The sequence below is a fragment of the Pagrus major genome, chromosome 12 (genome assembly GCF_040436345.1).
Source record: "Pagrus major chromosome 12, Pma_NU_1.0".
In the NCBI taxonomy this organism is placed as follows: Eukaryota; Metazoa; Chordata; class Actinopteri; order Spariformes; family Sparidae; genus Pagrus; species Pagrus major.
In genome coordinates, this window is record NC_133226.1 from 6,992,513 (window position 1) to 7,006,321 (window position 13,809).

The window sequence follows — 13,809 nt, forward strand, 5'->3', positions numbered from 1 at the left end:
TGTTCTCCTGTTCAGTCTGCGTTTGTGATTGCTGTGAGCTTTGAATTTAAGTTTTCTGAGCCCCTCTCAGATTTATGCCCAGGCTTTTTGCCGATGCCCACAGTTCTGTTTTGTTTTTCCTTCCTCCCAGCTCTTAAAAGACTCTTGATTTTCTCACAGTCTGCAGTAGTTCACCTTGTAGAAGAACACAATAAATCAAAGGCATTTTATTTCCAATTTCTCAAGTACACTGCTGTATCATACACCAGTAAAAACCTTTCCCAGCAACCTTGTAGAGTATTTAGAGCTACTGCACAACTTTCTTACTGAATTGATTGTTTTTGTACAAAATTACAAAAGGAATTCATCTAAAATAAGAGCAAAATAAAGTCAAAATTAATCATTTGAAGGACTAAAACATTCATATAACTAAAACAAAAAAAAAAAAAGAGTTTGGGCGATATCGGCTATAGAGATGTCTGCCTTCTCTCCAATATATTGAAACTTGATGGTACAAAAATAAAAATAAAAACTAAATGACATGTCTCCATCTCCAGAAATTGTGACCCTCAAAATAATCCACAGACCTTGTTGAAAGCAGTTTCATGTCGGAGCTATTTTTTTTTTTTTCTTACCTCTACAAGAGGCTAATTAACTAAGCTAGCTAACATTACAGCTCAACTAAGGACATTAATGTTTACATCCGATGCTGTCACACCACAAGCGTCTCATCCATAAGTAGACGCAGTGTCCTTTTGCGCTATTGTGCGGCTGTTGAGTGTTGTTCAGTAGAAAGAAAATAGCTCCTACATGAAACTGCTCACAACAAGGTCTGTCAGGCTCATGATTTCTGGAAACTCTGTTGAATCTTTCAAGTGTATTTTTTATGCGCTTTAAGCACCACAAGTGTGCCATCTTGTTCCATTATATTCAAGAGACAGCAGACATCTCCTTGACAGATATCTCCCAAACTCTGCAACGCACACCAAAACAAGGTAGAGGGATAAATAGCACTACAGGTAAGAGTAGAAAAATATGTATTTTTGATTTCCGGGTGAACTATCCCTTAAAAAACCTGTTCAGTCTAAAATTAGGTTTATTGTAGTTGGTGCAGCCCACCCATGTCTGTCACATCATACCTTTGCCTCCCCTCTTGTTTCTCCCCCTCTGTACCTTCCTCCCCTCAGTTCTCTCTGCTGTCAGAGGTGCGAGGCCTGGTCACCCCACAGGACCTGGAGCATTTTGACGGGTTGGTGCTGCGTCGTGAAATTCAGGCTCTAAAGGCGCGACAGGGGACTGCTGGAGCCACGGCACTCCAACAAGACTCCCTGTCCATGGTGTCATACCCAGATACCCTGACCTCGTCCTCGGCCAGCTTCATGACCAACACCACACTCAGCTCTGCACGGGTAGGCTGGGTTCAGTAGTTCCGACATTATCTGACTATTCTTAATTGAGAGAATTTAGAAAGAGCTTGTCCTAAAATGTTTATTCCTGGGTTAGATGGGGAGAGCAGTTTTTCTTTTTTCTTTTTATTTCAGAATTATGGGCTGTGTGGAAACAAGACAAGTGTCCATATGTGGATATTTTGGGATGGTTGCTCTCTTTAGCTCTCTCTGTTTAAAATTAATATTTCATGCGCAGCGTTTTTTTGAGATTGCATTCTAGTACAACACATTTTGATGGAAGCACCTGAGTTTGGCTATTTTTGTAGTCTGCCCCACTGTCTGTTTGGATTGCAATTGGTTCCCTCTCTGTTTGACTATCTGCCCACTCTTACTTTCTTCTGGTTGTGTGTGTGTGAGCGAGAGAGAAAGATAGTTGGAGAAACAGGCAGAGAGCAAATTGTGATATATTTCCATGGATTTTAACAGATTCTGCTGTAGAAAGATCCTGCCCTGGTGTGGACTCTGTCAGGCTGAGCAATAACACGTTTCAGTGGCTTCCTGTAGAGATTGAAAAGTCTTTCGGACGATATTTGATAGGTTGTGTTTTTCTTCCACCTCGATGACCCAACCCCCCACCCCCTGTAGGAGAGGCTGCTGTGGCTGATAGATATGATGGAGGTAGGGATCACTGCTGTGAGTGATGTATGCTTTCCAACACAAACCCACACATTCAGGTTACACACCAAACAAGGGGTTGTGCCCTGTGGGCAGATGTGTACCAGACACATGAACATACACTCAGACTCTCACCTTGGTTTGTGGTTTTGCAGTGAATTCGTTTGCAGTGTTTGCTTCTTGTTTGATTTTTCTTTCTCTATTTTGATCCGTAGTGCTTTTAAGGAAAGTGATTTGTTTCTCTCCACAGTCCTGATGATAAACAGCGATAACAGTGTGACTGTACAGGAATTATCTCGCTCTTTTTATGAGGGGGAGCAAAGATCACAAAAAGAACAGCTGGTGTTTCATCCGAAAGAGTTTCATTCAGCATAAATGTTTATGTTGAATGTGTTTAACAAAAATCTTTTGTCAGAAAATGAATGTGCATGCCTGGTTAGTAAATAACACCAGGCATTTAGTATATTTTGCCCAGAAAACAATTAAACCCTCTCCACAATTTTATTACTGAAAACATTCACAAGAGGAGGCTGTTTGTTTTCCACTTCTGGAATCAGTTTCTAATTGTAGAAGAAAACATTTGTTGTGTGGGAGGCATACAAAGAAGGGGAAATTTAATTGAAAAGCTAAAATCCTGAAATTGTTACTTCAAAAATATCAGCATATTTTTTATGTGAAAATCATAAAACCATAAAGATTATTATTTTATATTATATTTGTTAAAATGTTACACAAAGTGTGGACCCCCACCCCCTAAAAAAACAAAAACAGAAAACAAAACAGGAATCAATTTCCTGTTATTGAAATATAATATGTTACTAGATGGCAGCCAAATAATTGAGCATGGTTACTGTGATACGTCAGGGCAGTTTGGTTTCCTTTAAAGGTATCAGTGTGTAATATGTGGAGTATTTAGCAACATCTAGTGATGAGGTTCTAGATTGCAACACTCCCTCGCTCACCACTCCCTTTCCAAAGACTTTGGAGAAGCACCAGAAGCTACGGTGACCGTCACCGACAAGAATATATTTTCTAAATATGGATTCGTCCACAACAGCGTTGAGCATTTCTATTAATTCAAGTGATGAGGTGAAGAGGTATTTGGGTATTTAGTCTATAAAACTATAGGTTATAACTAAAAAAGAATAATAATTAGGATCATACAAAGAAATGATGGAGCATTGGGGGGGGGGTGTATATATTAGGGTCGGTTGTAATCTTTAATGTTATTCTTACCTGTCCAGCAGAAAGCAGGACACATCGCATCAGTCTACAAACATTTCTCTTTCATCAGAGATTTCCATCTTGGAAATGCAAAACCAATGTTTATTCTTGTTTTATGCTGTCGCTTTTCCCGATCTCGTTTAGCATCTTGGAGTTTTAGTTTTAGTGGAACTTCAATGCTGGAATGGAAGCCGGTCATTGGCAGATGTTTTTGAACTCTATTTCTAAAGTAACATTGGCTACTGTTACAGAGCGGAGAGAATGTGAATAAAGTCACATCCTTTGGACTGTAACAGAAAATCCGACCCAAGTCCTTCACAAAGAAATCCACAGTCCAGCAGCATTAAACAACTTAAACAAATCGTCCACAGGCTTGTAAAGGCAACCAAGAGAGGAGAGGAAGGTCTCATTTTTCATGTCACGATACAATCTGCTCACATATGGCCACTAAAAAAAGTGATTAATACATGTTAATTGTTTACTAGAGCCCCTTTAACATACACATTTGTCAGACTTACCCAATGAGCCTACAGTAATGTCTTAACATACTGTAGGCACTCTTCATAGTGAAATTATTGCTCCAGTCATGCACTCCAAAGCCTCTGGTACCACAGCAGAGCACTTTCACCTTGAGAGAAAACATTTTCATTCAAGTCATTATTACATTTATTTCAAATTGGGAGATAACCGCCCCAGCCCCACCTCCCCATCTGCTCTGTTTGTGTCTAATCATATCGGTTGTTTACTGAGCAGCCTTTTGTTCGGTTCAGTTTACACAGGTGCCAACAATTCAAAACCAAATGTCTTCGTATGTAGTAAATGTGTCAGCAGGAGAATGTTTGGTTGTGGATGAAGACAGCTGATTACACAGATGTCCACGCACACACACACACGCGCACATGCACGCACATGCACACACACACACACACACACACACACACATAGTGTCTAAGCTGACAGCGGAGATAAGCTGTTGACTGTCTGCAGATTTTTGCACCAAACAGTCGTTCATATTCAGAAGGGTTTTCTCTGCCTTTCTGCTCCCCCCTCAGAGAGGCAACATTTGCGTGTGTGTGTTTCGGTCTGTATTCTTCTTGCGTGTATGTGTGTCTATTTGTGCTGTTTTGGACCCATGGGTGACTGCTACCACTGCTGTGTTAAGCAGATTAGAGAGCTGGGTGGCTTTTGGGAGGATAACAACACTGGATTTCTGAACCACACTCACAACCAGGTATGTAGTCAACTGCATACCAATGCATGTACACATGCACAAATTGTAAACAAACACACACAGCATGCACATATCATGGAGATTGACACACATACACACAGCCAACATTTTTTTCAATATATGTTGAAGGAATTATGTAAATTTCCACCACAGTCGACACTATATGTCAAGGGTATAAAAAGTGATTCGGGAATAACTGTTAAAGGAGACATATTACACTCATTATCAGGTTCATAATTTTATTTTGGGTAACTACTAGAACAGGTTTTCATGCTTTATTGCTCAAAAAACATGTCCGTTTCCCTTATGATGTCCACTGCTGCAGTACTGTATTCTTCCTCTGTCTGAAACACTCTGTTTTAGCTCCTGTCTCTTTAAGGCTCCGCCTCCCAAATACCCAGTCTCCTCTGATTGGTCAGCTCACACATGCCTAAGACAACGCTAACAACAACAGAGCAGCTGTGCTAAGTCAATTCTTACGTGCCAAACTAGCCGCTAGGCATACATCATGCAAATGTTTGACATGGTGACTTAATGTGATGTCACAAAGTCACATATTAAAAGCGGGACCATGATGAGGCGTTTCAGACCCTTCATGAGCAGTGTTTTCTGTGGGAGAGAGGAGCTCCTGTAGGTGTGGACTTTGACCTTTTTGACTTTCAAGACTTTTCACATGCACAATGATCTGTAAATTTAAAACACTGAAGGAAAGGGAAAAAAAACCCAAAAAAACACAATAGGTCTTCTTTAATTCTTTTACTGTCAGAACACCAGAAAGGTAAAAAATAAATAAATAAATGTTTGTCAACCATTCAAGTGTAAATTATTTCATACTTTTAAATAAAACATGCAAAAATGGGGGGAACCAAATAGGCAGAATACATCCTTTGACCCATAACATCCACTGGTAAGGACAGATATCATTTCTGTCACAGAAAAATATTTACAAGAAAAATGTTAGTAAAATCTGGATAAAAGTATTTCTAACACCTGGGTTTCCTAGAATAAGAGGATTTAACAGTTATTTCAGAATATTTCTGTCTCATCGTTAACAAACCTCTGTGCAGACACCTGCAGCTAAATACTAACACGTGCAGCACAATGCGTTTTTGTTTTTTTGTTTTTTTTTTACACAGTTTCACGGCTAAATACATCCTTGCCCAGACCAAACACTGCAAGGCCACCAGGTGCCACAAAACACCTTCCACAATCAACCATCTGTGGGCAGATCAATAGTCTTTGTACTCACAATTGCTTTCACTGTTCCTGCAGTCTAACGTCTGTGATCCTGTCAGGCTCCCCTGCAGTCATCACAGAAAGTGAATCAGAGCTGCAAGTGCAGACAAGCTAGGAGTGTTTGGTCTAGATTTCACAACATTTGTCTTTAAAGTTGGTCACCATGTCAGTTTAGGTGATTATGGCACCTTAAATTCTTGCTGTGACTTAGCTGAAAGACATGTCAGACTACATGTAGAACCAGGTATAGCTTGCAGCGTGACAGCAGGGATGACAGCAGGGATGACAGGGGCAGACGGGGACAACGACCAGTGTCAACGACCGTGGCATCACAAATGTCACAGAGCATGTCATAGACGTTGTCAAACATTGTAAGAGAAGGTGCGGGAATTGTTACATGCTTGTCTTTTCATCCTGAGGCATCACAGACGCAGAATTGGTTGTTTTCCACAATAACAAACCTACACAGGGCAGATTTTCATTTACGAGTTGCACCACATCCATCAAATCTGGGAATTATTGAGCTGAAATTGTTTTATCTGATCCCTGCAGTCAAACATATCACAGCCACCTCCATTCTGCTTTCACAACACAACACATCACACTACTTCCTGCATTGAACGCTGTCACTGGATGTAAATCATGTTCTGCAGAATTGCCTAATATGATTTCTGGGTAGACTGAGATACACACACACACACACACACACACACACACACACACACACACACACACACACACACTGTGTGGATGGTAACTGGTGATGAACACAATCACACACACATGCAGACACAGCATGCTCTGAGTGCTTACAGTGCAGAGCAGCATCTCGGCATGTAGAAAGTCGATTGACTCTTGTGATAAATAAATTGTCTGTAAGTGCTCCGCGTGCAGCAGCGAGGGGTAATTAAGCTGAATTGATGAGGCTTTTGTTTTGGTTTAGTGGCAGACTTAAATGAAGGGCAACGTCTCTCTGAACTCTGCTCCTCTGCTCTGAAATCACATCGCAGATCTGTCGCAAATAACCCCCCTTCACCATGGCGGTGAGATTGAGCTGCCAAATCCTGCTTTGAACTGAGCTGATGGTTCTTTATCGATTTCACAGCATGTGTGTTTAGCCTGTGGAAGAGATGATAGCTGTGTGTGAGTGTGTCTATGTGTGCGTGCTTTATTTGCTCACCTTCCTTTTAATCTTTGAGACTGGTGAGCAAATGCAAGCACATATTGACGTCTTTTCTTTTTTTCTAGGAGACGTGGATCATCCACCAAATCTAATTTGGCATTTGTTTTGGGACAAACACACATCTGTGTTTAACATCTGCTCACAAGCTTTCTCTCTGTTTTAATCACTCTCTTCTTCCTCCTCCCTCTCTGTTTCTCTGCCTCTCTTTCGTCACCCTCCCCTCCACCCACCTCATTTCCCTCTTACCTCTCAGAACGACAGCGTGGTGGAGAGTAACCAGGATGTTCCTCCGGAGAGTCTGAATACGCTGCTGACCGACATCTCTCTGGTGAGCCTGGCAGGCAGGCAGGCCGGTGCAAACCCTGCTTTTGCCTGATAAAGATGGATGTGACACAGGGGAAGAGAGGAGGGTGGGAAGAAAATGGGAAAAAAAGAGAGAGAAAAATGCAGAGAGGAGAGGAGAAGAGGTAGAGACAAAGATGTGGCTGACCCGCAGGCTTTGCATTCTAGACCGAGGTGGAGTGACACAAGTGTTTCCACTAAATGAGAAAGAAAGAGGAGAGCTTTGGGAAAGTAAGTGCCAGTCTAGCCTTTCTTTATCTTTTCGTTGTTGATCACTGTGAGACCTGGCATGTCCAATTCTCCTCCCGCCTCTCCATCTCTGCACCTTTGAGTTAAAAGAAATGTTCAAGTTTCCAAAGCAAAAAGAGATATCAGGAGGTCTCGTATGTTTACTCTTAACAGCAGGATAGGAGCAGAAGGTCACAGAGAAAGCTTTTAGTCTGTCGTCATCCACGGCTGCCTGCAACTCAAATCATACCTTACTTTTCTTTTGTTATGTGTCTTTTCTGCTCATTTTACGTTTCTTTCCATACACCAGTGAGCCACTCATGTATCAGTGTTGTTCATTTCACTGTTCAGTTTGTGTTTGAGCACTCTTACCTTGAAACACAGGAGACTGGCGGAATGAAACCAACGAGCAACGACGTGTTCAGCCTGGTTTGGATGCATTAAACGTCTACAAGTCTGCTGTTTTTGTCGCTAAAACCTGTGGAGTGGTTAAACAGCTGTTAAATACAGTTGTGTAAGTGAAGATGGGTGAGAATTGTGAGGAAAGAATAAAACAGTGGGTTTAAACTTAGCTTTTAAATGTATATCCTCTGCATGTGACAAAGTTGGGGTGTGAAGTAGGTGATATGAGGGGGATGCCATCCCTCTTGTTAACCTGCCATCCCCCCTGTTTATCCCCTCATAGCAGAAAGAGTTCAGGGACAGAGGGGTTGAATCTGTCTGACTAACAATCATTTATCTGACTCAGGTTTGTGCCAGCTAGAATCTATGGCCCCGACCATGGTTCTGACAACTAAAGAGCCAAAAGAGTTGGTGTGAATAAAACGAACAGGGTCCACCCCCCCTGTTAAAAATAAACAAACTGCCTCCTGGGTTTAATCATACAGTCAGCTCTTTTTTCAGTATGATACACGATAAATGGTTCAAAGTTGGCAGTTGAACAAAAACTGGGACTGTACTATCTCCCTATTTATTTCCCTTTAGATATAAAATCTACAATTTTTTTTTACTATTTCTTAAAGGTGCAGTATCTAAGAATCAGCCACCTGTCAACGCAAAGTCACTCCAAACGAATAGGGGGCAGCATATCATCAGAGTAACTGCTAACTGTAGCTGCTGTTAGATAGTTAGCTCAGTTAGTGGTCCAGACTGGGACCTGAGGTGGTATTACAAAACAGGACAGGCTTGGGCTAGCTGGTTAGCATGCTAACTTAACTTTTGCAGTAAATATCTCTGCAACAAAACACACAGATGTCTTTGACGTAATTTCAAAACGGTTATTTCTTCACATTCTGTTGATAATTTTAGTAAAAATTTATGTTTTAAACCAAAATTCTTACATTTTGCACCTTTCAAGGGTCGTCTCACCCTCGTCTATTACCTCGTCTATTACCAAAAAACATATTTTGTCATTTACCTCTAATAGTATTCTGTTTGTGGAGCTCACAACTTTGATACATTACATTTAAAAAAAATTAATATTATCAAATGTTTCCAAAATAAGCGTCACTGTTTTTCTGGGAAAACCACAAACCTCTCTGTCAACAGTTTTCACTGTTTCTCTTCTGTAGAAATTAGAGTGAAAACTCTTTACAGTGTGGATTATTATGTGGATTATTCAGTTTAAGGCGTCGAGGCAATCAGCGCAAGGTTATATGGAGGTGTGGCAGGAGTGTCATCTTTGGATCAGTGAGTATTTGTAGTATTTGTCCTCACCTGCTGGTGCAGTGTCATGGCAGTGTGATGTACTTTGAGGCACAGGGCAATAATAGAAACTCGAAGCAATTCAACAAACCTCTGAATGTCTAATTTTGGCCTATATGACAGTATCTATTTCACCCTTATAAGAAAACATACAAATCTTCTATTATATGTATTATAGTTATAGGCTACATGGTGTGATTTTCTAAATTTAGTGGAAACAATATCGACCAGCTGCTCTGATCAACAGCTTATGTGATTGGCCATTGCAGCCTAACATCATGTTGTGTTTCTGTTAATTAAACTTTTCACAACAGGGCTCCGTAATGCACACAGTACATCGCTGTATATATCACATTTTTACACCCCTAATCATTGATGAATATATCCTCTCACCCCAGGATGATGTACAGTCCAACCCAGCCGAATCTCCCCCCACCTTCAAGCCTCCGCCCCCACCAGGGGTGCAGAGGCACCCAAGTAGACGGGAACAGCTCAACAAATGCCCCTCATCTGAATCATCCCATTCAGGCCTGTACTTCACAGCCCCCACCTCACACAACCACAGCAGGGAGCCAGGACACACCACCGCCTCGCCCTCACTGCACCACAAACATCCCAGGGACCCGTCTCGGGACTACGCAGCTGTCAGGAAGAGAGACCCCTTGGTACCTTCCAAGAAAGAACAAATAACAGCTGCTCAGTTGTCTATGGTCACACAACACAACATCGGCCCTTTCCCCAGGGTCCAGTCCCCCAGCAGAGGCACCAAACCTGCCGCCCCATCCCCTTCACCTCCACCTCCACCTCCACTCCCAGCTCCTCCTCCACCCCCTTCGCTGCCCCTTAAGCCAGTGTCCATGTCCAAAGCATCGGCCGCCTCCTCTCCTGGCTCTAAACAGCAGTTTGTTACAGTGGAGGTTCACAGGCCTAACGCAGAGCCCGACGTCAACGAGGTGCGCCCGCTGCCCCAAGCTCGAGGTGAGGAATGTAGAGCTCTGACATTCATAAAGGGTCACGTTTCAGTCATTATCATATTCCTTAAAATTAAAGATATAATATGTAACAAATGCAGTAATGGAAATGAGTAGATATTTTAGTTAAATATTTTGTTGAGATGTGTACTTGCATTATCCTAAATTTTTCAAACATTGTTTGAAACCAGAGAAATCAACGCTGGTGATGCTGTGTTTCATTTGGTCACTTGTCTCTATAAGACAGGGAAGAGTCAGGGAGTGAGGGAGGGAGGTGATGAATGACACTAAACGTAATGTTTAGTAAACATTACCTCATCCATAAAAATTTCCACCTGAGCCACGTCAGATAGATTTTCGTCAGCAAATAGACACTTTTCACTGCAGACATTTTGACTCATCAAAGCAGGTAAAGCACAAGTGTGACCAACAACTTTAACAATGACTCTATTCTATTAAGTGTCCCAAGCCCAGCCATGTCAGTGAGTGACCATGCATAATAGCAGAGCTATGGAACTAGCTCACATAAATAGAATGCAGCCAGGATTAATGTTATAAATTCCACCCAGGCTTTTCCTGCTTTGAAAAGTCCAAATGGTGCCATCTTTGGTGGTTGTTTAACAATGAAGACAACAATTCCCATGATCCCACTCTATTCACATCTTTTCTTTTTGTTTTGACGGACCTCTAGCCGCAGAAATTACATACTGTGCATTTTATAATATACTCTATAATTTATCATATACTATATAATTTTACACCTGATACCTGTATTTATACTGTAATGCAAGATTACCGTCGCTTACCAAATAAGTGTATTGTAACAGTATTTTAATTGATTTAAATTTCAAGTAATTCACATTGCCCTTTGAGTGCGGGGATCCTGCATCCTCCTCTGTGTGAAAGTTTCAGATGCGGCGAGGGGTGAGATTTCCCTGCGGCTCTGATACGCCTCCGGAGGTAATATCAGAGGCGCATAAGAGGCGAACTGTACCTGTGTGAATGGAAAAGCCAGAGGCGCGGAGCAGGGGCATGTCGATCTGATGGTGTTCACAGTCTGACAGCTAAACAGATCCTTCACTCATCAAATAAAAGAGAAATGACCCACAAAGCAACGTTACATGACCAAACAACAGTAACATAGTAACTAGTAGTGTCTTTGGCAACTTACATGAGGAAAAAAATACCGCAGTTATACGTGGAGAAGTGTCTGTCATCCTGTCTGTCCTACCGACTCTTCGTCACATTTCTGCCCGAAAAACAGCGTCTGTCCCCGGCAAAAAACTTTAACTCACAGAGTGTTTGTCTCCTTCCACTATTGTGTTGTTGTAGTTACTGTCTTGAAAAAAATCACCGTGACGGTCAGCCCTCCCGACCGAGACTTCAGTGAACTTTCCCCCAGAAAACAGCACCCCTCCCCGCGAGTGAGAGTCAGACAGACTGTTTACTGATACCAATTATGTAATTATGTAATTTAGAATGAAAAATTTAACTTTGTCACTTTCCAGGATGCATGGTGGGTCAGGATCTCAATCACAACAGCACATTATAACAGCATCCATATGATTATAAACAGTCAGCAGGTACAGATTAGCAGGAGGGCACCAGGGGAAACACGTTTAAAAAAACACACAGATGTCATCATCATGACGTGTACCGTCACACCTCTTTTGGATCTGCAACGCTGGCTTGCTGTATGAATTGACATACTTACTGGCTTTACGCCGGAGCTGCTTGGTTCTGTGTGAACAAACAAAGGCGGAGAATTGGCGAATCTCCGCTGCGGCGATAACGTGGAGTCTTTGTATGAAAAAGGGCTGCTGATAGCCAAACAGACCAGATAAAAAAAAGGCAAACTAATTTGTTATTACTGCATTGGAGCTGCATATATGTTAAATGTGACCGTATGTATACACATAGACGCTTTAAAAAAGTATTTCTCAACAAACTTTTCATTTAAGTATTTGTCGTGATTATGAAACATTCAGGTCAGATACTGCAGTTGGGATTCATCATTTACTGATAGTGTCCAAATTCTGAGGTTTTGCAAATTTTCACTGTCTGCAATAAAAATGTGAAAATATGCAGCTTTACTTATAAAGAAGATGTGTATGAATATCATGTGTAATCTTTCCAAATATGCATTTACTTGGGCTTAATGTGCTTAAATGAGCAATTACCCAAACACTGTGTATAATTGCCACTGCATGCTTCACTAATCATAATAAGCTGTTAATCTTGTATTAAATCTTAAAATCAGATCATCATTTTAATTATTTCATTATTTTTTATTTTCGCAGTGAGGTTTTTCTGTTTTTTTATTAATTTTTGCTAAACTTAAGACTCACAACCAATAAAAATGGATAGCTTTTGTACAATAAGATTGAGATTCTCATCACCATGTCGTGTGTGCCTGTTTGCTCTCAGGAGGCGCCCTGTCTCAGCTGTCAGACAGTGGCCAGACCCTCAGCGAGGACAGCGGGGTGGACATAGCTGAGTCAGGACACATCAGCAAAGACAGCAGCTCCCATCCCTCACGCACACGCCACCCCCGAGACACGCAGGGGGGCGGGGGGGACAACCCCTCCAAACCGGTGAGGGGGTGATTCAGAACAACTGTGAGCCAAACATGGAGGGATGAGTGGATTTATAGTTAAACTCAGAGGAATGACAAACGAATTCAGTTATGTAGGTGTCTGTATTTCTATCTTTGTGAGGACCTATTTGAGTGAGATTTTCGGAATCCAGGACACATTTTGAAAGTGAGGACATATTTTGAAAAATTAAGACATTGTTGGACAACCTTTTTGAAAGTAAAGAAATATCTGGAAAGTGAGAAAGTAGTACATTACAGTAAGTACATTTTCTGAAAAAAAGTAGATACTTAGGTTAATACCCAGTTAAAGGGTTAAGGTTAGAATAAGTTTCAAGTTAATGCTAGTTTGGAGGTGGAGAATGCATTATTATATCACTGTGGGTCCTCACAAGTATAGATGTGCATACGTGTGTGCTCACGTCAGCTGAAAAACTCTAACCAGTTGATAAATCAATGTTCTTTATTGCTAATTCTCCTCCAGAATCTGTTCTCAATCCTAACATGATCTCTTCTCTCCTCCCTCTGTTTGCTCACACAGACTGTTTCCTTTGTTTCACTCATTTGTTTATTTGTCACTCATGTCATTCATTCGCTCACATGCTCCATCATTTGTTTCATCAGTCACTGCAGTGTAGCGTAATGATACTCTGAAATCGCTCTCTGGTTCTTATTGATTGATGGGAGGAATAACAAGTAAGGATGGGAGAGGTCTGATTGTTTATGATGAGAGGGCCGCTACATTCAATGCCTGTTTTAGATTGAAATTATTAGGCTGGAAATGCAGAGGCTGAATCAATTTGCATTTTAATGTGAAGGAATAATGCATTTGACCTGTTTTGTTTCAAGCAAGTGTATGCTGAGAAGAGAAGAAAAAATGTACTCATAAAAACTTACCTAAATAAACTTAAAGCAACATTATGTAGAACTTGGCATTTTGTGAGATTTGACGCCTCCCACAGTTTCATAGTGCAACACCACTGTTGTAAATACAAATCCCAGGTCTGTAACAGTTTGTCAGATGTAATGTAGGTGCTAACTACAAACAAAACTTA

The 13,809-nt window shown here is 41.2% G+C and overlaps 1 protein-coding gene across 1 annotated transcript in view; it reads left to right on the forward strand.

Moving 5' to 3' along the window:
• Nucleotides 1-13,809, forward strand: part of whrna (whirlin a) — a 164,874-nt gene that overhangs the window by 138,347 nt on the left and 12,718 nt on the right. The window contains exons 7-10 of the mRNA XM_073478688.1: nt 1,167-1,388; nt 7,170-7,244; nt 9,589-10,168; nt 12,589-12,755. Of these exons, the coding sequence (XP_073334789.1) occupies nt 1,167-1,388; nt 7,170-7,244; nt 9,589-10,168; nt 12,589-12,755 (1,044 nt within the window). The remainder of the gene's footprint in view (nt 1-1,166; nt 1,389-7,169; nt 7,245-9,588; nt 10,169-12,588; nt 12,756-13,809) is intronic.